Raw genomic sequence first — 26,497 nt, forward strand, 5'->3', positions numbered from 1 at the left:
CTTATTGTGAGGCACGTGGTGTGATGAATTTAACCTCCATGTGCCTCACATTAATAGTAATTAACCCCATCATGTACCTCACACATTAACCTATTATGACTGAGAAACATGATGGGTTAATTACTATTAATGTGAGGCACATGGAGGTTAAATTCATCACACCACGCGCCTCATATCAGAAAATTGAAGAACTTTTTTTTTTTATTATTACTGTTGGCAAAGTATCGTTTTGGTATCGAAATCGCAATACTGCACAAAGTATCGGTATCGAAGTCCAAATTCTGGTATCGTGACATCCCTATGTTCACTATAGACACGGCAGAGCGGCGGTGGGGAAGGGGGGCCCAAGTTTGTGGAACAGTCCAGGGCCTATGGTCTACTTAATCCGCCACTGGTACCGGAAGCCTTTAAGTCCCCGCCGCCGAGTGGAGTATCGGAGGCTTCCGTTGCTGGCAGACTGGGAGGCCAGTATTAGGCTTCCGGTTGCCATTGCAGCCACCGGCAACCCTAGCGATCACGTTGCTGAGGTGCCGGTGGCTAAATACCCCTCACATGCTGCGATCTCTATTGAACGCAGCATCTGAGGGGTTAATCGGACGGATCGGAGGCTAGCTCCGGTCCCGGCCGTTACATCTGGGTACCAGCCGTAACATATAGCCGGCACCCGGCGGTGATGGTGCGGGCTCTGCTCCTGAGCCCGCTCTATCACTGCGACGTAATGGTACTGCGCTTTCCGGGAACCCCTGCCTGACAGCGCCGTATATATACGGCGGATGTCGGGAAGGGGTTAAAACACCTGCACCATCCCCTCCTTTTATACAATTCACTTATCTCAACATTTTGGTTTCTCGTTTTTTCTTTTATTAAAAACAAACTGGTAAGAAATAAAAAATCAAACCAACCATAATAGATTGAATATAAAAGATACAAGATGTAGGATTCCATACTGAGAAGAGGATTTTCTAATGACTAAGAGCTGAAACTGTAAAATTGTCCTGCAACTTACTGGAAGCCAGCTCAGGCGGGAAATTTATTACATGTAGTAACATTGGAAATGAGTAAGAAGCGCCGTATCATCGTATTATACATCACGTAGAAGCTCATCCAGACCCTTCCACAATGGTCGTCTCTCTAGAGGTAAGAATTCCTGTACCTAGAACAGATAGCCTGCAATTTCAATATTCTAACAGGAAATATGTTTTTGGACATTTTTATTTGGGCAGCTCCTCGATGATGATCCGTGACACCGAGTTCCATCCTGTTGAAGCGTCTCCTCTGGGGTAGTCTGAACAGGTGCCAACCCAAACGGCGATGTCCACTAGTCCTGCACTAATCCCTTCACATAGTCCTTCCACTAGAAAATACAAAAAAGCTTTATCTGTCAGATTGCTTTTGAAGTGTAGCCTTTTGATAGGAATTTATAAAATGACAAATCAGAAATGCCAGATACAAAGCAGAAATAATTCATTTATTTAGACAATTAAACGGGTTGTCTGAGATTAGAAAAAGGGGTCTGCTTCTTTCCCAGAAACTGCGCCTCTTATGTATAAGGGTCATGTTTGGTATTGCAGCTCAGCTCTATTCAAGTGAGTTGTTATATCAAAGGCTACCAAATACCACAGGACACCTTCAGAGGTCTTATAGGGTCCATACCTCGATGGGTTAGACATGTTTTGACGGCATGAGCGGGGACCTACTTAATATTAGGCAGGTGGTTATAATGGTATGGCTGATCAGTATAAACTAGGGAATTGAGGTATATATATGACCCTCAAATGTAGGTTAAATGTCAGTTCTTAAAGGAACACTCTGAGCTAAACTGATACACTGTGTTATGTCTGGTGAAAGCCCTGGAGAGGCGGAGCATGACACTGGGATTCAAAGAACACCACTGAGAGAGATTCTGTGTCATGCTCCACCCCTTCAGACCCTGCACTAGGCATAACACAATGTATAGGTTTTACTGGGAGTGTTCCGTTCCCCCGCCAGCACTATAAAAATCTATTAAAATCTCACTATCAGCGCAACGGGGGACCGGAATGTATATTAGCGAGTGTACTGACATACTGCAGTGAGTACAGTGCTAATACTTTTCGGTCCCCACATAACCCCTTTAAAATAAAATATCATCGTTGCCTATTAAAGCAAAGAATTTCTTGGTTCCTATGGGTAACGCAATGTTTTTTGTGCTGTGTATTAATAGTTGCATATTACCCCTCAGAATGTGTGCGTTTATATTCTATTAGGCCTTATTCACACAAACGTGTTTCACGTCCGTGATACGCGCATGAAAATCACACACGTCGCACGGACCTATGTAACTTAATGGGGCCGTTCAGACAGTCCGTGATTTTCACGCAGCGTGTGTCCGCTGCATAAAACTCACGACATGTCCTATACTTGAGCGTGTTTGACGTCAAGGGGTGCGTGAAAATCACTTCCGTGTGGTGCGCGTGATTCGCGCAACAGTAGATCAAGAAATGAAGGGAAAAATGAAACCCCTTCCTTCATTTATTTTTCTAAACATCAAAACCGAGTGTCATAAGGATGGCATATGCGTGAAAATCCCGCAGCCACGCGGCAAATACTTATGACACACGAATCAGCAACGCGCAAAAAAGCTAAGTTTTTTGCGCGCGCAAAACGCACACGTTCGTGTGAATAAGGCCTTAGTTGGACATGGGGCTGTATTTCCTGAGATCTCCTCGGCAATGATTCATCTGGTTGTACCTGTGGAGGTGCGGTGGATGTTTATTGTAGAGTTGAACTCTGCGCTGCCTTGATCCAGATAGATAATGGCCTCAATGGGTAGGGGTCCAGCACACTCGGCTCCATTAAAGGTGAAGTACCAGCGCTGGCAGCAGGCGGTCTTACACTTAAGACGCAACGAACCACTGAACACCACCCTCAAAGCACTGTGGGAGCGCATCTTCGTGAAGGTACACTCCTGGAGACAGAAAACAAAATACAGAACAATTCCTTTAGTCTGGCATCTGATCTATTTACTGCAGCATGCGGCGTAATATTTGGTCAGTTTAAAAAAAACACAACTTCTATGTTTTTTTTTTTCTTTTTTTAACATCTTTAGTAATGGAGTGATGGATCAGTTTTTGGGGTTGCACATTCTTTAAGCTAAATGGGAAAATGGATTGTAAACATAAATGCAAATGTGAACCTAGGCTAACTTACTTCTAAACTTTTCTTCTAAACTCATGTTTAGTTAATAGCTTGTTGTTACCCACTCCAGCACTTGCTGACTTTCACCAGTAGGGGGCAACATGATACCCTTCAAGGGATTCTCATTTAAAAAAAAAAGAAGATATTTACCATGGCAACCTATGACGTCCTGACATTCTGCAGCCCTGGAATGGCGTTTCATCCCATATGACCGCTGCAGCCTGTGATTGACTACAGCGTTCACATGGGATAAAACGTCATCCCAGGAGGCCAGCCTGGACGAAGAAACCCAGAATTCTGGGTAAGTATAAGATTTTTTTTCTGAGTTGTGAATTTTGTGGCGAAATCACTGCTTTTCCGCCACAAAAAAACGCAACAACTGCTATTTGTTGCGGGTTTTACCTCCTCATTGAATTCAATAGGAAAAACCGGCATCAAATAAGCAGCGATTATACGCAAATACAATTGACATGCTGCATTTTTCCGTTCAGCATTTACGCAGCGCGTGGATGAGATTTAATCAAATCTTATCCACCTTGCTGCTACTGTATTATGCTGCAGATTTTCCACCATGAAATCCGTTGCGGAAAATCCACAGTATTTACGCTACGTGTGAACTGACCCGTAACGTGTGGAGTGTAAGTTATCCTGTGCCGCTGAAGGGTTAGGATCCAAAACACTGTCCCTGAATAGTGGTACCTTATAGAACATTCTATATGATATATTAGCAAATATGCATTTTAGGGTTACATGAAGCTAGTTGGCGACCCACTACAAAGGCAACCTGTGGGGGTCCGGTGCATTGAAACTTTTACACGCCTACTAAAATAACACATTTATTGGTAAGCCAGGACAATTGCGCACTGGTTTACACAGCAGGATGCCTAGGCATCGGCATAATGGGCATGTTAACCTGGCTTGATATTGAGGTCCTAGAGACTATTGGCAATCTCACCACTATATCATGGGGGTCTTACACGAGTCCCTTCAATAGAATGGGGAATAATCTGGACATCACATGTCTATTTACACCCTATCGGCATAGTCGCAGCAATCAGATCAGGAAAATTGTTAAAGGGGTTTTCCCATGAGGGACATTTATGACATATCCACAGGATATGTCATAAATATCAGATAGATGCGGGTCCCACCTCTGGGACCCGCGCCTACCTCTAGAACGGGCCCCCTAATCCCCATTCTCTTGCTCTGTGTTGCGGTAGAAGCAGGAGAATTCCGACCATGAAGAAGAAATCAGCATAGCTCGCATGCTACGCTGCTTCCGTAACTGCCGCTCAGTACTATGGGACTTACGGAAACAGCGTAGCTCAGCGAGTTATGCTATTTTCGTAACTCCCGACCATATAGTCAGGAAGTGGCCCGGGAGGCAGAGCGAGCAGAAAAAGATAGAACGGGCTTTATGGGGCGCCGTTCTAGAGATAGGTGCGAGTCCCAGAGGTGGGACCCGCATCTATCATGACATTTATGACATATCCTGTGGATATGTCATATATGTCCGTCATGGGAAGACCCCTTTAAGTAGATTAGATATTTACATAGTTACATATTTACATAGTTACATAGTTAGTACGGCTGAAAAAAGACACATGTCCATCAAGTTCAACCAAGGGACGGGAAAAGGGAAGGAAAAATTTCTACACATAAGAGCTAATATTTTTTTGTTCTAGGAAATTATCTAACCCTTTTTTAAAGCCATCTACTGTCCCTGCTGTGACCAGCTCCTACGGTGACTATTCCAGAGATTCACAGTTCTCACGGTAAAGAAGGCTTGTCGCCTCTGCAGGTTGAACCTTTTTTTCTCCAGACGGAGGGAGTGCCCCCTTGTTTTTTGAGGGGGTTTTACATGGAACAGGATTTCACCATATTTTTTGTATGTGCCATTAATATATTTATTTAAGTTAATCATGTCCCCCCTTAGTCGTCTTTTTTCAAGGCTAAATAGGTTTAATTCTTTGAATCTTTCCTCATAACTTAAATTCTCCATGTCCCTAATTAGCTTCGTTGCTCTTCTTTGTATTTTTTCCAACTCCAGGGCATCCTTTCTATGAACTGGATCCCAGAACTGAACTGCATATTCTAGATGAGGCCTCACTAATGCTTTGTAAAGTGGCAATATTACATCCCTGTCCCGCGAGTCCATGCCTCTTTTAATACACGACAATATCCTGCTGGCCTTTGAAGCAGCTGATTGACACTGCATGCTGTTATTTAGTTTATGATTTACAAGAACACCCAGATCCTTCTCAACAAGTGACTCCCCCAGTGTAGCTCCCCCTAGGACATATGATGCCTGCAGGTTGTTGGTACCCAGATGCATAACTTTACATTTATCTACATTAAACTTAATCTGCCAAGTGGAGGCCCAAACACTTAGTTTGTTTAAATCTGCCTGTAATTCATGAACATCTTCCATAGTCTGAACTATATTACATAGCTTGGTGTCATCTGCAAAAATAGAAATAGTGCTATTAATCCCATCCTCTATATCATTAATAAATAAGTTGAATAATAGGGGTCCCAGCACTGAACCCTGGGGTACACCACTTATTACCGGGGACCATTCAGAGTAGGAATCATTGACCACAACTCTCTGGATACGGTCCTTGAGCCAATTCTCAATCCAATTACAAACTATATTTTCTAAACCTATAGTCCTTAATTTACCCATTAGGTGTCTATATTGATCGGATACTCTCAGTCAGATTGTAATGAAGATCACTAGATGTAAACTTCCACCATAACTCGATAGTCATCAACATCTTTGCCATATAAACTGCATAAAAAAGGGACAACAGAAGAGTGAACAAATCCAGAATCTCTGTCACATTCAACTTTGGATGTATTAGAGCTGAGTTTGTCATTTGGTACAACTTGTTACGATATTACAATGTGTTACCGGTAGTTTTATATCAGGCTTCAAAGAATAATTACGTCATTATTTTTCATCCCCAAAGAGTGAAATGACAGATTCAGCCCTGCTACATCTGTAGGTGAATTATACAGCCAATAAACCAAACTTAATACAAAGCTGAGAGAGCTGACGCTTATTTAGGCTTTCCTTCACCCAGAGCAAAGATTAATTTTCTGCCCAAACCCTGTATCTAAATACCAAAGCCAAGGCAGAGTGGCTTGTTAGTGCACCCCCCCCCCCCCGCCCCTGGCATCCAGCACCTGGAGCACACGTCGCCCCCAATTCAACCAAACACTGATGCCTTGAAAGTAAATATAATGATGTGCAAGAAACCAGATTTTTCCACGCCACAATATAAATAATTTAAACTAGGACTGTCCTTCAGAAATAAACATAGCTGGCAGCCATATGACGGGTGGCATCGATGGGTGACGGGATCTGCAGTCTCATCGTGAGTCATGTACAATGATTGCTTCATGTAGGATTTATAGAGGAAGACAAATGGCAATTATTTTGTATCTAAAATATTAACATTAAGAGGGTTGTCCCAAAGTAGTCCTATAACATCTCAATGTCAAAAGAGTCAGATTGGTGGGAGCGATTGGTGGGAGCCCCCATCAATCCTGGGAATGACCCGATCTTGACCACTAATGCACAGTCACAGTAGTAAAATATAGTTACGAGTTAAAAGTCCATTTTGGGTCATCCCCTTTAAAGGGTTTGTCTCTTTTTCGGCATATGGACATCATAAAGGGGAACCCGCTCAGGACACCTCCTCTATGAGCCAGAGCCGAGAGCCACTAAGAAAGAGTATATGCCACTCTGGCGGACTCTGCCTGCAATGTATTACAAATTCTGTCTGTGAATGCAGCTTTTATGGGCATAGTCCCTTAAAGATCCTTTTAACTCTTTCCCTACAGAGTTTTCAGCTTATAAGGCCCATTGTCCAGTGGTTCTGTTAGTAACCAGAGGTTTATATCCAAGGTCTATTACCAGTTAAACTGGTCCTACACTTCAGAAAGCTGTTGATCGAACAATCGTTCGGTCGACAGCTATTCCTCCCGATTCCCCATACACATGAACGAACGTGCATGCGTTCTCAATAGGGAGAAGGAGTAAAGCTGCTACCAGACTCTTCTCGTAGCGCCTTAACCCCTTGCAATCAAAGGGACCGGGCATGTTGGAATCCAACAGCCCGATCCTTCTCTCCAAGACATCTGGCATTGGGGTAGAGTCAGGAAGCCACCATACACATTAGATAGTCGGCCAGTCCCGCTGAAATCGGAGGGTCTGTCTGACATACATCTAATGTGTAAGGCCAGCCTTATCACCAATTCTGGTGGTCAATATGATCAGCCATTGCTAGACACCTAGACCTACACCTAGACTACTATTGACTATACTTCCCTCTACATTCTGTTGTATCCACTTTTAGATACTTTTGTTACTTAGAATCTAAATCTGTTTTATATGGGAATACTGACTCACTGGTGAAAATCTAAAACTATTCAATGTGATTCAGCTCATCAATAAAAAATGTAAATGATTCAGAACTATAGTTATAAAATATGTGACCCTATTCTAATGTCACCTCTATACCTGCAGCCATTAATGTCATACAATGTTTTTTTCACAGTAAATACTATGAAAGCCACACAAATAATGATTGTCTGCCCGACCGCAATCTTATGCGTAATGTTTATGGAGTCATGTGGGAGGAGTCCGTACAGCCGCACAGGGAGTCCCAATAGTTCAGCACTCCATGTCCCACTGCATGGTACCCCCATACACTCTACCGTGGAGGTATTCTCCTCTAAGGGCGATACCTCCGTAATACAGCATCCGATGGAACAAGGTACGATTTTTCTATCTGTTGGATTTCATATGAATTTGACAGAACAAAACCTCTGTATGTCTTCGTAGGAAATTGGAGGCAAATAGAAGTGCAGTGCGAGCCCATAGACTTGTATAGGTGCCGTTTTACTGCTCTATGTTACTTGGGACTTGAATGGAACCACATTACGGCCATGTGCATGTGACCTTAGGCAGATTGCTGCTTGATATGTTATCTATAGTCATCCGCCCTGTTAGTCTGACAGTCTCACCTAGAAACCAGAAATACGTGAGGACTCTCCTGTCGCTCTAGTAGCATCTCATGCCTCCAACGCTAGTTATGACATATTTCCCAACTGTCCCGTCCCGAATTCCAGACAGTGTCCCACTGTCCCAGGTTACTGGTGGTATGTCCCTAATTCAACCTTGTCTGTGTCCTCAGGACGCAGATACAGTTGAATCCAATGCTGGAGCAGGGAGCCATCAATGAGGGATCGGCGCAGACATGCACGGCACGTTGCAGTAACATCATCGCACCTGTCTGTGCCTGGCCACTCATGGCACAGCCCGGAGGAGCAGAGGATTCTCCTCCACTAATGATGGGAATGGGGTTAGGTGAGTATTTATTTGGGATATGGGAATGGAAGGCAGCTATGGGGGCATTATACTGTGTGTGTATGGAGAGAGCTGTGGGGGCATTATACTGTGTGTGTGTGTGTGTGTGTGTGTGTGTGTGTGTGTATAAAGCTATTGGGGCATTGGGCATTATACTGTATGGGGAAGCTATGGGGCATTATACCATGTAAAAGCAGCCGTGGAGTATTAAACTGTGTGGAAGGCACTATGGGGGCATTTTACTGTGTGTGTGGAAGGCACTTTGGGGCATTATACTGTGGGGGGCACTATGAGACATCATACTCAGTGGGGAGGCACTATGGGGGCATTATACTGTGTGTGGGAGGCACTATGGGGCATTTTACTGTAGGTGGCACTATGGTGCAATTACTGTGTGGGGGCCACTATGGGGGCACTATACTGTGTGGAGGCCACTATGGGGGCATTATACTGTGTGGAGGCCACTATGGGGGCACTATACTGTGTGGAGGCCACTATGGGGGCATTATACTGTGTGGAGGCCACTATGGGGGCATTATACTGTGTTTGGGGGCTCTATAGGGACATTATACTGGGTGGGGTTAGAGATGTGGCTTAACAGGAGAAAAATGTCCTTCTTTGCAATACTGAGAGTTGGGAGGTATGGTTATGGTGGTGTACTACACATGAGGTATTACTTGGTCCTATTACCCTCGCTAACAAATAAACATGGCAACGATAGAAACCAGTAGTGTTACATTATAAGTAGCTACATACTGCAATTTTCCCCAGATCAATGCCATAGTTGAGGGCACTCCAGGCACATTGCTTGAAGTTTGGTGTCCAGGACTCTTCTACACTCTCTCTCATACATTCTCCCTTTTCTCCTTTAACCCCGTCACGTCCTGGGATTCCTGGTGTTCCTGGGATACCATTCACTCCTGGAGTACCGTCTCGGCCAGAAGGACCCATGCTGCCTTGGATACATAGGCCATTATACTGCAAAAGAAGAAAACATGAGATCAGCCACACAGTGTTAAACTCATATTGTTAGGAACGGTAGCAACAAGAGAATGTATCATCAGAAAATGACCTATTTTTTAAATTAAATGTGTACATTAAACATTATTTTTTTTTAATTGATGTCATTCTGCGTTTACTTTTCCATTTCCCTATGTATATTAAGACAATTTCTTGAAATAGAATGAGAAAATAAACAAAAAGATTAGGAAAAAAAAGAATATATTTCAGTATATAGTTTTCGTTTTTTTCATATTCAATTTTTTTTGTTGAGTTTCAATACACACAGATACAGAACACAGTGGAGGGAAGGCCTCCATACACTAAAGGAAGACAACAAATAAGGCCAAATCCCAATACAAAAAAGTGTGCATCACATCCCAGTACAAAGGACATTATACAGCAGCAGCATTAACCCCTTAGTGACCAGCCTATTTTGGACCTTAATGACCAGGCTATTTTTTAAGTTTTTCAATCGTCGCATTCCAAGAGCTATAACCTTCTTATTTTTGCGTCGACATAGCCGTATAAGGTCTTGTTTTTTGCGGGACAAGTTGTATTTTTTAATAGCACCATTTTTAGGTACATATTATTTATTGATTAACTTTTATTAACTTTTTTTTGGGGGGGAATAGAAAAAAATCTGAAATGTCACCACTTTTTGCGTCCTAAATCTACGCCGTTTACCGTGTGATATAAATAACACAATAAGTTTATTCAGCGGGTTGTTAGGATTGCAGCGATACCAAATTTGTATAGTTTTTGTATGTTTTACTACTTTTACACAGTAAAAATGCTTTTTTTTCAAAATTATTTGTTTTTCTGTCTCCATATTTGAAGAGCCGTAACGTTTTTATTTTTTCGCCGATGCGGTTGTATGAGGGCTTTTTTTTTGCGGGACGACTTGTAGTTTTTATTGGTACCATTTTGGAGTAGATGCGACTTTTTGATCACTTTTTATTAAATTTTTTTAAAGTCAGTATTCACAGAAAACAGCAATTTTTCCATAGTTTTTTATTATTTTTTTTACGGCGTTCACCGTGCGGGTTAAATAATTTAATAGATTTATAGTCGGGGTCGTTACGGATGCGGCGATACCAAATATGTGTAACTTTTTAACTTTATTTGGTTTTTTTAATAGTAAAGCATTTTGTAAGGGGAAAAGCTGGGTTTTTCATTTTTTTTCACTTTTTTTTTTTCATTAACTTTATTAAACTTTTTTTCACTTTTTTACTAGTCCCATTAGGGGACTATAATATGCGATTCTGCGATCGCATTTATAATACACTGCAATACTTTTGCAATACTTTTGTATTGCAGTGTATTACTGCCTGTCCGTTTAACACGGACAGGCATCTGCTAGGTCATGCCTGCGGCATGATCTAGCAGGCATTCACTCCAGGCAGCCTGGGGGCCTTTATTAGACCCCCGGCTGCCATTAGAGACACAGACACTCGGCGATCGTATCGCCGGGTGTCGGTGGGAGAGAGAGGGAGCTCCCTCCCTCTCTCCAAAACCACTCAGATGCGGTGCTCGCTATTGAGCACCGCATCTGAGGTGTTAAACGTGTGAGATCGATACTAATATCGATCTCACACGGCAGAGCAGGGACGCTCCCAGCCCTCAGCTGCCTCTAGCAGCCGAGAGCAGGGAGATCTGACAGCTCCCTGCTCTGTAAACTTATTCCGATGCCGCAACGTAAAAAGTCTATGGCATCGGAATAAGGCCCGTTAGTGACCGACGTAGAAACACGATGGGCCGGTCACTAACTGGTTAATGAGCCTAAGGCTGGGTTCACACGACCTATTTTCAGACGTAAACGAGGCGTATTATGCCTCGTTTTACGTCTGAAAATACGGCTCCAATACGTCGGCAAACATCTGCCCATTGATTTGAATGGGTTTGCCGTCGTACTGTGCAGACGACCTGTCATTTACGCGTCGTCGTTTGACAGCTGTCAAACGACAACACGTAAAAATACAGCCTCGTCAAAAGAAGTGCAGGACACTTATACACATTATATGCAGGACACTTCTTTCAGACGTAATTTGAGCCGTTCTTCATTGAACTCAATGAAGCACAGCTCAAAATTTACGGCTGTCAGAGAAGCCTCGCAAAATGCGAGGAGGAGGAATTACGGCTGAAACGAGGCAGCTGTTTTCTCCTGAAAACAGTCTGTCATTTCAGCCGTAAAAGCCTCTCATCGTGTGCACATACCCTAAAAAAGAGGAGCACTGCAAAGGACGAATCATAAAAATAACAGCTCAGACTCCTATACAACATAAGGTACAATGAGGCCAATGAATGCAATCAGAGGAAGAGAGGCACATTACCCTAGACAGGGGAAGAGAAAGAATAGAAAAACTAACCGAGAAGGGGAAGGGAAAGGTAAGGGAAGGAGGAAAACATGGGGAGCCTGGACTCCAGTTCCGGATTATCATGAACGAAAACAGAAAAGAGCAAGAACCGCAATACACATAGTAGGGGTATATTCGGACTAGAAAAATCCCAGGGAATTGCAAGGAACATCTCCTCAAAATAAGACACGTAGGAAAAAGGGGGGGGGGGTGACTCAAGTTACTGCAGTAAGATAGGAGGAAGAAGAAGGGTACATAATCCATGGAGGCCATGTAGATGTGTATCTTACAGAAGCAGCCGGGGAATGGGCCACCAGGTGTTCCATTCTCTGTATCAAGGCAACCTCTTGAAACCACTCATCTAAGGTTGGGGGAACCACCGTTTTCTACCTACGCGGGATTACCGACTTTGCCGCTTGAAGGAGATGCCTAGTTAGGGAACTTTTATAAATGTGTAATGGCATAGGGAACATAAATAAAAGAGAATTGGGAACAGAGACTCCAGTAACCTCTAATATTATTTTTTAGTATATAGTTTTAATTAGTGAAAAATACATAGGTGATACCTACCCTGTAAAAATTGTGTACACACCTTTTGAATGCTTTTTTTAATTACATCGATGTGTTTTGTTATTTTGAGCACTTTTTTTAATTAACTTTTGTTACATTTTTTTTTACATTGTACGATACAACTTCTATGTATTTTGTATTGAAGCGGTATCATTTTCGATCATCCGGCTCGGCTGAAAGCGGGTCCTGTGTGTCTCTGACACACAGTAACCGCCTAATATCAATCTCCTCTGGATCCACCTAATATCGTTCACATGTAAGTTATCAACTTAGATGTGATCGATATTAGGTTTATCCTGTGTGTCAGAGACATGCAGGACCAGCTCTCAGCCAAGTCGTCAGTTCAGCTGAATGGATGGAATCGGCTGATCCAGCTTCTATGTATACAGGATACATAGAAGCTGTATCATAAAAATTAAAAAAATTTAATAAAAGTTGATTAAAAAGTGCTTAGAATAACAAAACACATTGATTTAATAATTTAAAAAAAACATTTGAAAAATATTGTTTACAGTATTTCCAAGGGAATGATAATATTGGAGGACTGTGGACTGTCCCCATGTACGTAGGATTGTCAAAAGAACCCATTCAGTGTGAACCATTGACAAATATCTATTTTCTGTCTACATCTCCTACGCAGACCTAATGTATGTTAAAGGCCATATGGCCCATTTAGGCACATGGGCGTCATAGAGGAGGTCCCACTCTGGTAAACCTGGCCCATCCATGCATTGCAAGGATGGCAATTAAAGACAAACGCTTTAACCCCTTAAGGAAGTGGCTCATTTTGTCCTTGAGGATGCAGCGTATTTTCTGTTTTTGCTTCACTGCATTTTAGGAGGAATAAAGAGTTATTCTCTTGCTGACATTGCGGTCTGGGTATTTTGTTTTTTTTTGTTTTCTTTTAATAACATTCAAGTAATTAATTTTATATATATATATATATATATATATATATATATATATATATATATATATTGTAACAGAATGCGCAATGAATTCACTTCTGCCATTGTTGTTTTTTCTGTAGTTTTCCAAAACCATTATTTTATTTTTTTAATTTATTTCACAGGTTGTGACGATTAAGAGGATATATAATGTATGTGTGTTTTTTTATTTTATGATTTGTATTTATTAAAAAAAATTCAATGATTGTTTAATTTTTATTTATTGTGTGTGAATTTTTTATTTTTTTCCCCATACTTTTTACTTTAAAAAGTTTATATTTTTTTAAAATGCATTGGAATACCTATGTATTCTAATGCATGACTGCCTGTGCACCGTCAGGTGTTAGGCCATATCTGAGGTAACTACAAAATCCCAGGAACGTACATTTATGGCAGATGGTGCAAGGGGTTAAAGGGGTTATCTGGGCACAGGGCAGATTTGTATATTTTTGACCTATAGATAGGATAGGTTAGTAGTATATGATTGGTGGAGGTCTGACACCCGGACCCTGCATTGTTCAGCTGCCTCCGGCACCAGAAGTGATTCAGTGGTCAGTGCCGGAAGCAGAAGGCTCCATACATTGTATATTGGCCGTGCTGGGTTACTGCAGCTCTGCTCCTATTCATGTTAATAGGCTGCAGTAACCCAGCACGGCTACTATATAGTGGTCGGAGCCATCTGCTTCCGGCACCGACCACTGCATAACTTCCGGTGCCGGAGGCAGGCAAAACAGCTGATTTGTGCGGGGTCGGACCCCCACTGACCATATACTGATGATCTATCCTGTGGATAGGTCATATGTATGAAATACGGCCCCATGCCCGGACAACCACTTTAACTAAAATTAGGGGAAAGGTGGAAGGGAATATGACTGCAGGATCAGGCTACAAAGGCGTTGTTTGTAGTCTGTTACCATAGAGATACATTGGTTTGCATAGGAGCTGTATACATGAAACTGGAGACTTCTAATCAAGACCATTTGCAAAGTTGCTTAATTTTTTATTTTAGATGCATTGGCAATAAAAAAAGGGGTTGCAAAAGTGTACATACTTAGGGATATTTACTGTAATATTTATATAGATAGGAGTTGTAAAAAACAAATTGCGTTTTGATAAATGGAAATACATATAACGTTTATACAGTTTGCCTTTATGATCCTCTGGTCTTAATCCCTTTAGAACTGCAAATGCATTTCCAGCAAAAACATTAAAAGCTAAACAGTGAAATCATTATGGCCGTGTCACCCCTAGAAGTCAAAATTGATGCCAGTTGTTGATTTTACCCTGAAAGCAGAAGGCAAAGGGAAATACCTCGGGTGGTGGATTTCACTCTCTGAGCTGGAAAATGTGAGTCAATAAACTGTGAAATAAGAAATAATGAAGCGAGCAGTATATCTGCCAGAAGACCGAGCAAGACCCGAAGCCTCTGTCCCGGCCAAACTGAGCCAAGATATATGAGTATTTCATATACGTCCCTGGTGCCAGACATCACATTGACTGCGCACATTGTGTAGTCATATAAACATGTCTGCTATGAACGCCTGCAGACATTATGGAATTCTCTGCCAAGTCCTTTCTTTGCTCAAAATCAATTAGAAACTTGTGGTAATCTAAGCTGAAACTATAAAGAATTAGCTCGTTTATAAGAAAATTCTAAAAAATCTGATTCTATGAACCACTGGAAGTTGAATCGCACAGATGTTGATACTTAAAGGGATTCTCCACATACATTCATTTTTGGGATCAGATTAATATCACAGCCTGGGATGGGGATGGGGATTGCATCGGATGTTGCTGCTCTCCGAATCTGGTATAGACAATACAGCAGGGTGGGTGTGCTTTATGGCAGCTGAAGTGAATGGTAGTCAATTGACAGAGAAATTTCATAAATTATTAGTCTTCAGCATTTAGAGGCCAGCCCTCTCTCCTAGAGACCAGGTAGTGGGGAACGCCATAAAGAGCCTTATTTGTGTGTGTAAATTATAGTGCTGTTATCCTAACTTAGACCTCCAGCAGTACAATAGAGTTATCATTAACTTGCCAACTCTCTAATAATAATGAAATTACTCTGTTCATTCGGTCCCTGTCTATACAGCAAAACCAACAACTGAGTTACAAAAAAAAACAGGACGCTTCAGCCTATTGTGACTGTTCTAGGGGCCTGTGTGAAAATGGAATATGTGAAGATTTTATTTTCTTGTGAATTGTAGCAAGATAAAATAAAAACACCACCAAGATCTTTTTAAAATATGCTTATAATAAAACCTGATTTAAATAATATGTCATTTTCTAACGATTAATTCTATTTAAAGAGCGAGAGGGCTGATTAAAAATATAATCCCTGACGAGCCCTTTAATGCAATAATCCCTATGCAGTATGCGCTCAAGCTCCCCCTGTTGGCAGTTACAGAAAGTCCGAATTTTATTATTTAACTCTATGGATTGGTGAAGGAAAGCAGGGGGATTTAGAGTATGAGAAAAAGACGGAGCTACTAGTATGAAAAGAATCAACCCCAAATTTTGCAGCTAGAAATAAAATGATGTTCACTTTAAGTATTTGGACAAAATTCTGGGCGTTTATCATACACGTTTATGCTGTAACAGACAGGAGGAGTAGAGCATATAAATAATCCCATAAATGGCGAAATATTTAGTGGGTGCAATTACTTAGGCTGTGCAATGTACCATGAAATGAGACAAGGACCTCAGTTAAATTATATAGAATGTTAATGTCAAAATATCTTTTGTTAGGAAGGTTATACCGCCTCTTTAATGATGATCCTCGCCAATGCAAGTTACACAGAGTGACGACCACACATAAGACTCCAGGTAAGAAGTAAAGTCATTTTGTGGTGCAGTTTAATTAAAAGAATTAGCTGGCATGTCATCACCGGCTGAATCACTGGCCTGGAATGTGAAGGGTTGGAGAAGAAAGAGGAGAAGGCTCTGTTTTCCCAACAAAGAAGGGGAATATTTGGTGTTGAGTGAGATCCTTGCATTCTACATATTGAGCCACTTCACATTCCTCTACAGCAACAGGACACATCAGAAAGGTGAAGAGTGAAGTGACAACAAGAAGTTCTTCCGATGATGTCACCAGTTTTCTCATGATTCCTCATTTGCTGTTAAAGGGGTTTCAGTTTTGTTTTCCTAATCACTATATAAATCAGAAATTCTACCACTTTCTAAGATACTTTGTGTTTTGATCCCTCACTATTTTCAAAATATTTGTTTGCTGCCAGTGAATAATAACACTGTTGTTTATAGTCACAGACTGAAATCCATACACACCTAGTCCTGCTCTCAGCTGAGAAGTGGATACAATTGTATCCAGTCTAGACAATGCTCTGTGAGGCCCCACGCACACGACCGTATTTTTTCCCTCCCGTAAATACTGGCGTAAATACGGGTCCTTTGTCACACGTTTTTAACCCGTATTTCCCTCGTTTAAGACCCTCATCTATTAGCCACAGTAAAGAGCAACTAAAAACAGTCTCCTGCTCTGGAGGAACCAGCACATCAGTGCATTACACGGACAGCCTACTGATTTCTATAGAAGCTGTGTAATTCTTCCTTACTGCTGTGGTGGCGCTGCAGAGGAATTGAACATTTGCTGTCATGTTCCCTTACTGATTAAAGCTGATCGCTGTGGGTCCGAGTAACAAAACACCCTGTGTTCATCTGATTGTTGGGGAAGCCTTCTAACAAAAATGAATTCTCCAAAGTGGACAACCCCTTTAACCCCTTAATGACCGCCAATACGGCTTTTCACGGCGGCCGTTAAGGGTACTTATGCCAGAGCGCCGCCTCTTCACGGCGATCTGACATAAGCCCGGCACGGGTGTCCTGTGCTGGCTAAAGCGGGTGTCGGGCAGTCTAAAGACATCCAGACACCTGCACTAACGGGTGGGATCAATTTCAACATCGATCTCACCCGTTTAAACCATTAGATGCGGAGCTCAATAGCGTGTGCTGCATCCAAGTGGTTTTTCGCACCCCATCAACTGCAACTGCAATCGTAATCTGAAATGGCTTCTATGGCAGCCGGGGCCCTAACAAAGGCCCCCAGGACTGCCTGTAGTGCATGCCTGCTAAGCCATGCCTGACGCATGACCTAGCATGTGCCTGTCAGTTTTAGGCCACCCACACATGAGTGTGTTTGGTTCGTGATATACAGTCTGTACGTCGGCCACATTTCCCGGACCGAACACAGTGCAGGAAGCCGAGCTCCTAGCGTCATAGTTATCTGTCACGCTAGGTGTCACTGCCTCGCTGCGGGACAACTGTCCCGTATTGTAATAATGTTTTCAGTACGGGACAGTAGTTCCGCGGAGAGGCAGTGACACCTAGCGTCATAGATAAGTATTATGCTAGGAGCCCGGCTCCCTGCAGTGTGTTCGGTCCAGGAAATGCGGCCGCATATCACGGACCGAACACGCTCGCGTGTGAGGCTCCTTACACTGACAGGCAATAATACGCTACAATCCAGAAGTATTGCAGTGTATTATAAAAGCAATCAGAAGATCGCATAGTGAAGTCCCCTAGTGGGACTAAAAAAAAAGTTATCAAAAAGTTTAATAAATGTAATAATAAATAAATAAAAATCCCAAATAAAAAAAATGAAAAACCCACCTTTTCCCTCATAAAATACTTTAATATGAAAAAAACTAAAAAATAATTAAAACATTACACATATTTGGTATCGCCGCGTCCGTAACGACCCCACCTATAAAGTGATTATGTTATTTAACCCACACGGTGAACACTGTAAAAAATTAAATAAAAAACAATGCCAGAATTGCGGTTTTCTGTTCATCCTGCCTTCAAAAAAATTTCATATAAAGTGAACAAAAAGTTGCATGTACACTGGTACCAATAAAAACTAAAAGTTGTCATGCAAAAAATCAAGCCCTCATACAGCTGCATAAAAATAAAACAATTATGGCTCTTAAAACATGGCGACACAAAAACAAATAATTTTGAAAAAAATGTGTTTTTACTGTGTAAAAATAGTAAAACATACAAAATCTATATACATTTGGTATCGCCACAATCATAATGACCCACTGAATAAAGTTATTATGTTATTTATACCACACAGTAAACGGCGTAAGTCTAAGACGCAAAGAGGAGCTGCGAAATGTATGGGTTTTTTTCCACTACCCCCGCAAAAAAGTTAATAAAATGTAATCAATAAATTCTATGTACCCCAAAATGGTGCTATTAAAAAATACAACTTGTCCCGCAAAAAGACAAGACCTTATACAGCTATGTCGACGCAAAATTAAAAAAGTTATAGCTCTTGGGATGCGACGATGGAAAAACGCACAAAATAGCATGGTCATTAAGGTTTAAAATAGGCTGGTCATTAAGGGGTTAAGGGCCCTGGTACAAATTATTTCACTATCACAGCTATAAGAAAGGAGAAAAGTGTGCACGTGCGCCCACTCACAACTGTAGAGACCTGCAGTCATACAATACTAGATACGTGTTAACACTGTAGCTGTATATGTCTTCACTGTTCAAAATTTCCTCAAGGATATAATTTAAGGATATTATTCCCGAGCATAATGCCAGCAGATGGTAAAAATAGCATCAAATACTGTAGGATATTATTTTACTGTCTGGTTTATATCTAACGGAAGCAAAATGTTTATACGACCACAGAAATAAAATAAAAAATTTTGCAGACCAAATAAACAATAAGGACAATGGTTATCTGTCACCGGAAATGAGCTGGATAATTCTAAATCGGAAATCGCAACACATTTGTAGCTGCATAGAAATATATACTTATATTTGGGGTGTATTTTTATCCTGTGTGATTGTTTTTTTAAAGGGTTGTGTGAGATTAGAAAACACAAAGTCTGCATTTTTTTTTTCAGAAACAGCGCCTCTCTTGTCCATGGGCTGTTGCTGGTACTACAGCTGAAACTAATCCAAGTGAATAGTGTAATACCAGACATAGCTCATGAACTGTTTCTTGAGCAAGAAAAAATAAGACCCCTATTCTAATCTCATACAACTCCTTTAAGATCATGTTTCGATACCTCTTGCTGTAAGCAATTGCTAATACCTCGTAAGAAAATGGCCATGACTTTTTGAAATGTATCCTGGGGTGCAAAAAGATTTATTTATAATGTCTTGTAGTCCCATGAAGATGATCCACGTTACTATGTCATAGATGGGCAAAACAGATCTCTTACAGAAGGAAGAAATCTGTCTCTCTAGTGCCACCTATAGGTGGCTACCCTGTAAGTCAATGTCTGACCCTTTATAGAGCTTTGAAACATGACTTGGGTCAAGAGCCAAACCAGAGACCTCCATCTGTAGACTGCACAGTTTCAGAGTTGTTGCTCCTCATTAGCACAGAGTAGGTTTCTGGTTAGCTGAATGAGTTGCCTTTGACTCAGCTCTTGGAAGGTACTGATCCCGCATAGCAGAATAACAGGAGCAGGGGAATAGAATATATAGACAACTGCAGTTATATCCTTCCATGGTCAACAAGTACAATGGTCTCATAATCTACCAGCTTCTCAACCTTTTGCTGGCCATAGACTTAAAGCAGCCCTCCAGTCCCCCAAAAATGTTTTACTATACTTTGGAAATGTCTAGTAAACTTACCTGATGCTCCGCTTCTAAATGATCTGGCCTGTGTTCCGGTCGCCCGTTTTCCACTCCCTAATGTGGCGGCCGCAGTCTCAGACTACACTATGGAGTGCTTCTTTAAAAGTCTGTGACATGCCCCCAACCCCTCAACTGCCCTCCAATGGACCAGCACCGATGACTTAGGTGATGCTAGTCACAGCATCAACACAGGGGCCGACGTCATCAGTCATAATGGTAAAGTCCCTGTGAAGGATTACATGCGCCAGTCTTAGGTTGCTCTTGGGTGTCCAGTCCTTGGACGAAGCCTAAGAAACAGGGACCCTGGACATTTGCTCAGTTTGTCACTTGCTAAAACTGAGCATGATGATCATCACTACCAGAAGAACAAACACACATTGGGGGAATATATCAAGAGGTTTACCACAGTTTTCTGGTGTAAAAAAAGTCACAAAGTTTAACGCACACCATTGTTGCACAAGAAATTTGCGACTTTTTACTTTTCTCAAGACTTTCAAAAAGTGGGGAGGAATTTAGCTGAAGGGGGCTCTGCCGCAACAATAGATTTATCATAGTAGGTTTACATTTGCATTTCTGTCGCACAGACAGCCAAAGATGTGCAAAATATACTAAGAGGTGTTTACTAAAGTAAATTATTGATGGATGGTTTGACATGCCAGTCTTCATATATTCCCCTCATTGTACCCAGATGAGCTTACAGTCTAATTTCCACATCTCAGAGATACATATACTCCAAGGCAGAGTTTACAGGAAACTAGTTGACCTATAAGTCTGTAAAAAAATGAACTACTTTTATTATGAGGATACCCTACAAAAACTCGGGATGTGGTATTTATATATATACATACATATATAGAGATATATAGACAGATAGATATATATATATATACATACATATATAGAGATATATAGACAGATAGATATATATATATATGTATATATATATATATATATATATATATACACACACACACACATATATATATATGTATATATATATATATATATATATATATATATATATATATATATATATATACATATACATATATATATATATACACGTTTCTGTGTGTTCTCCAGTTCATAAAGATTTACAAATGATATAAAAGTAGATATTTTATAATGAAATAAGCACAAAAAAAACCAAGACACATTCCAAGCCTACACATGACTTTAGTCATAATGGGGGAGGTCAGCAAATACATAGAAACTTACTAAATAGTCATAAAGAACTAGTATTATATACACATCTGCATCTACTTAAGACACATCCTCCAACCACGTATCACACACAAAACATATCTAAAGTGTATCGAGCATGCAAGGCCTCAGAGTCCTTATACTAGACATTCTACGATGAAGAAGAAAGATGAAAGTATATTGTGGACATTAGACTTTATCTACTGATGTCTAGACAAAGCCGGTGGAACTTCTCCGAATCTTTTAAATGACCATCTGTTCTTCATGGAGAAACATCCTATAGGGAAAGACTGGAATACATTCTGAAGATGGGACGGGTACAGGGGATATTTGGGAAGGTTCAACTCACTCTGTCTATGATGTCCAAGTCCTTCTGTCGCAATGCTCTCTGCTTCACCTTTTGGTTGTCAGGCTCAGATTCAGAAGGTAGAAGAAGACATGATGTGACTAGGAGAAGAGCAACCCAAAGCGATATCATCTTAGGAGAAGATGGAGAGAAGAAAGGATCCTCGCCGGTTCAGGCACAGGATAGCTGTGCAGCAGTGAATGGAGGTAGTGAGGGCTGCAGCTGAATCACACACTGTCTGTTTCTACTGAAGGACTGTGTGTTATTACATCTATGACTGGCCAGCCCCTGGGGGATAGAAAAATTTTCAACTCCTGAATCTTAACTCCTCAGCACAGAGAACACGTGCAAACGCTGTGGACCAACAGACCTCTTATTGTCATTAAAGAGCATCCCCCAAAAAAAATCAAAAAGTATTTTCTGAAGCGTAGGTTCAAAGTGAACTTACTTGTTAAGAGGTAGATAAAGTACCATCTATATGTATAAGTGGACGCTACACAATATACTGTATATGGTTCCTATCCGAGCCCATCGACCAGAAAAATAGTATTTAGAAAAGGAGATGAATCAGAACATTTAAAACAACAAAAATTGTGTAAAAGTATCAATATACCACGAGGGCCCACCCAAGAGAAAGAGAATCCCTAAACTATGCAAATTATATATATATATATATATATATATATATATATATATATATATATATATATAGTAGAAATGAAGAGCGAGTAACGGCACCAGGACTTCAGTGTTGGGGAGATGTTGGTTTATTCACCACCAGGTGGAAAGAATGAGCGACGTTTCGGTTCACACCTGAACCTTTCTCAAGCTAATTACAACAGTGCATAGTGCCACATATAAATAGGGATACAAAGTATATACAATCAACAGTGCAATTAATAGTATATATGTAAAAAATACATTAATATACAACATATAGTTATACACAAGTAAATATATACCAATATGTGTGTCCAGTACATGTGTTTAAGAAACAACATCTCATAATATATGAAAAATAATGCAAAAAACATAAGGTAATATTATAATTACCCTAATCAAAAACACCAGCTCATAATGAGGGGGAGGAGCAGAGGGAACGTTCCAAGTACAAAAAGTAATATTACGTCATAAAAAACTTACAGTGTCAGCTCTCTGTGATGCATGGAATAAACCATGGCGTCCCGCAGTCGATAATGCGCATGCGCAAGATGGCGAACTGCCGGAAATGCGTCACGTGGAACGCATACCTGAAACGCAGTGTAGCCGCGCATGCGCAGAAAGTGGATTCTGTCTCGGCGTATGTTTCACATCAATATGGAAAGAAAACTCAAAAGAGTGTATAACCAACAAAATATAGTATATTATATATATAGATAGATAGCCCATATTATATATATGGGAAATATACTCGAATATCTATAATAAAAAATAATCATTTATATAGTCTAAGGGAAATGGCCACGGATCACAGCATAAATGGGGAGAACGGCTATGTCTACAAATAGGCGGCCTAACCTCACAGAGACAACAAAGTCTCAACCACCCACTCATGTCTTATTTTGAATTGAGGACCACATTATGAACATAAAATAGAAGAGTAATAATTTATTTCATATATTGATTATACTTTATTCCACATGATTACCACAGAGAGCATATAATACACATATAAAGTTTGTGATATACATCAAAGAAAATCTATATATAATCCTTGGAAAAAATTGATGAGGAAACGTAACCTCTGCTCCCATGATGTACATCCCTTCATATAAGTTGGTATCTGTGAATAGAAAATGTTTTATTTAAAGTGAAAAGATGAATATACATAAAAATACACCTATAGTTATATAAATTAAAAAACAATGTCAAAAAGATCCCACCTACACTCAAAAGAATGGATCGTATAGATATATCGGACTCAAAATCAATCATGTCATATATACATGAGCTTTCAAATATGTGGGAAATATGTATATTCTACATTAAGTCCCTTTGGGGACATGGTATCAAGAGTAAAAATCCACTCAAGTTCTTTACGTTTGAGGGCCAGCTCTCTGTCACCTCCTCGTCTGTTTAGGGGTACTGAATCAATAATTTTAAAACGCATTTGGGATACATTATGTCTACAGTCTACAAAATGTCTGGAGACTGGAAGATCTCGTCTCTTGGTGTTGATACTAGATTTGTGGTTCCTCATTCTAAGCGTTACTTCCGTGGTGGTCTCACCCACATAATATAGGCCACATGGACAAATCAATAAGTAAATAGCAAAGGTGGTTTTACAGGTATAGAAGCCATGAATTTTAAAAGTTTTACCTGTTCGTGGATGACAAAAACTGTCACCCTTAATCATATGATTGCACATATTACATCCCAAGCACGGGAAGCATCCATATTTTTTGGGGGCTAAAACACTCTGTGACATCTTAGTTTTAGATCCAATATCTGCCTTTACTAGCTTATTTTTGATGGTTTTACCTTTGCGGTATGCTAATAATGGTGGCTCTTGGAATTCCTTGATCATTGGAAAAGCCCTAGTTAATAGACGCCATTCCCTTCTCAGAATATTGCCAATTTCTGGGCTTGATGTAGAAAAAGTTGACACAAATGGTATACGAACATTTTTCTTATGCACCACTGTCTGTTTGTCTAAAAGTTGTTGTCTATCCATTTTTATCGTCTGTCTGGCACATGGCCTGATTTCCAGTCTGCATTGAGTGCTGTGTTTTTTGCATCTATTTGAACTATATATATATATATATATATATATATATATATATATATATATATATACACATACCTACAATGTATGATTACAACAAATATCTTACATAAATGGTGTTCAAAGGGTTACAGACAATTTATATTTACAGCCATTTTTTTTTTGCATTTGAGAAGTAATACTCGTTAAGATGACTGGGGGATATGCAAGTACTATAAAAATTATCTTAAGGGCTATGGAAATTTTTAAATTATTCGTGACTAGAGCTGCTCTCTGACCTAAAAAAAATAAAGTTTCAACCTATGCTGAACATATTAGGAAAACATCCAAGGGTGGACTAACAATTTGGATAGTGCCTGAATGTGCAATACCAGACACAGGTCGTCTAGAAAGGCGGTGCTATTTTTGGACAAAAGCAGATCTTTATTTCTAATTCTGGACAATCCTTTTAACTAATAAATAATAAAATGAAAAATGTATTCATTTTTTTAGTGATGTCTCTAAATAATCCTATTTCTTCCACCATATTAGCTTTCAATATCCTGCCTTTGCTGTACAGCAGATGTTCTCAGTGTGTAGTGTGCAGGGATTTGAGGTATAATTCAGTAGATTTTGTGGTCATCTGCCTTTGATCAAAAACCTCTCCCATTTTTTACTATTATATGACTTGCAAAGTATAAAAATACGAGGGTGAGTCAAAACGTATCCGCGCTCTGGCTGTAGAATTTATTTTGATCAACTTTCAAAATATACATAATTTTTCAAACAAATCTCCCTCACATCATTTTTGACTCGTATAAAAATAAAACAACCTAAAAATCGAAGTAAAAAATAATACATTAAATAATACAGATTTTTACATTTCTGCCCCCGTATTACAGCCGCAAATCCCAGTCCAACCGTGGATCTGATGACCTGAACTAACAGCATCATGGGACGGACATTGCTACCATTGCCATAGCTAACATTATTGTTTGTTTTTTTTTAAAATGGTAACAATGTCGCTTTCAACTCTTTTTTCCCGCAGGATAACATTGAAGTTGCAGCACAAGTCGCAGTCATGGCACAATTTTTTTTTTTAAACTCGTTTTATTAAGAACTGTTACAGTAACAAGTATAAAATCAGTCACACATCACTAATTACAATATATGGCATATTGGATCAAGGAGATGTACAAATAGCAAGTCAAGTAATGAGTACATATAAAGCATTTCAAAAAGATGATTTCCCACAAATAATGGCGCTTAGACTGGTTTGCTAGGACGTATGTATGACAATTGCAACAAAAAGACAAAAACCAAAAACAGATATAAAAGGAAAACAAAACAACCTAGGACCCATGTTACCCACGAGCAACTGATAAATCTGGTACATCAAGTTCATGGAGATACATAATAAAAATTTGTGGGTCACCTATATTACTATCTCACAGTATCTGGTGAACCAGCGGCGGGGTTGAGTGTCAGAGGGGAGTTATTCCAAATATCCCAAACCTTAGAAAATGTAGTACTACAACCACGATTCAGAAATACAACCTTCTCAAAAGGTATTACAGAATTTACCAATCCCTTCCAATGACCAATGGATGGAGGTCGATCATTCATCCAGTGCTGTGCTATTGTTTTCCGTGTTAGAAACAGAGTTTCTCTCAAGAAAATTCTAGTGTGGTGATTCCATGTCTCCCCATCCAGTACACCAAACAAACATATCTTAGGACATAAAGGGATGCCTACATGCATTAAGGACGATAACGATAACAGGGATAGGAAGTCCCTTATGACCGTGCATGGCCATATCATATGCCAAAAATCTGCCTCCGGAACATGGCATCTCAGACAGTCTGAAGAAGGCAAACGTCCCATTTTGTATATCCTAACCGGGGTCAAGTATGCCTGGTGTATTATATATAGCTGGATCAGTCATGGCACAATTTTGCCATAACTTGGGTGCAGCGGAGCCTGATCACAGGATTGTTCGATCCCAGGAGTGATTGTATATTTCATTATATTTTTCAGAGAGAACAAAGGAACACTAACGCCTAACCATTAGGGCATATGCATGTAACAAAGTTGGGGCCCCACCAGGTCATCTCTATTAGCCAGAACAGAAAGCTGTTGTACCAAGCATCTCTGCCTTTGGTGGATCTACTCAATTGAGTATTGCATAGA

General features: G+C 40.3%; 1 protein-coding gene across 1 annotated transcript; it reads right to left on the reverse strand.

Moving 5' to 3' along the window:
• Window positions 1-910: 910 nt before the first annotated feature.
• CTHRC1 (collagen triple helix repeat containing 1) lies at window positions 911-21,830 on the reverse strand. The gene is made up of 4 exons (XM_075827993.1): window positions 21,607-21,830; window positions 9,311-9,532; window positions 2,731-2,947; window positions 911-1,354 (listed from the first exon to the last, which is right to left on the reverse strand). Exons 1-4 carry the CDS (start codon window positions 21,733-21,735, stop codon window positions 1,212-1,214), a joined length of 711 nt encoding a protein of 236 aa, XP_075684108.1. The 5' UTR covers window positions 21,736-21,830; the 3' UTR covers window positions 911-1,211.
• Between the last annotated feature and the right edge of the window lie 4,667 nt (window positions 21,831-26,497).

Source organism: Rhinoderma darwinii, chromosome 5, assembly GCF_050947455.1.
Source record: "Rhinoderma darwinii isolate aRhiDar2 chromosome 5, aRhiDar2.hap1, whole genome shotgun sequence".
In the NCBI taxonomy this organism is placed as follows: Eukaryota; Metazoa; Chordata; class Amphibia; order Anura; family Rhinodermatidae; genus Rhinoderma; species Rhinoderma darwinii.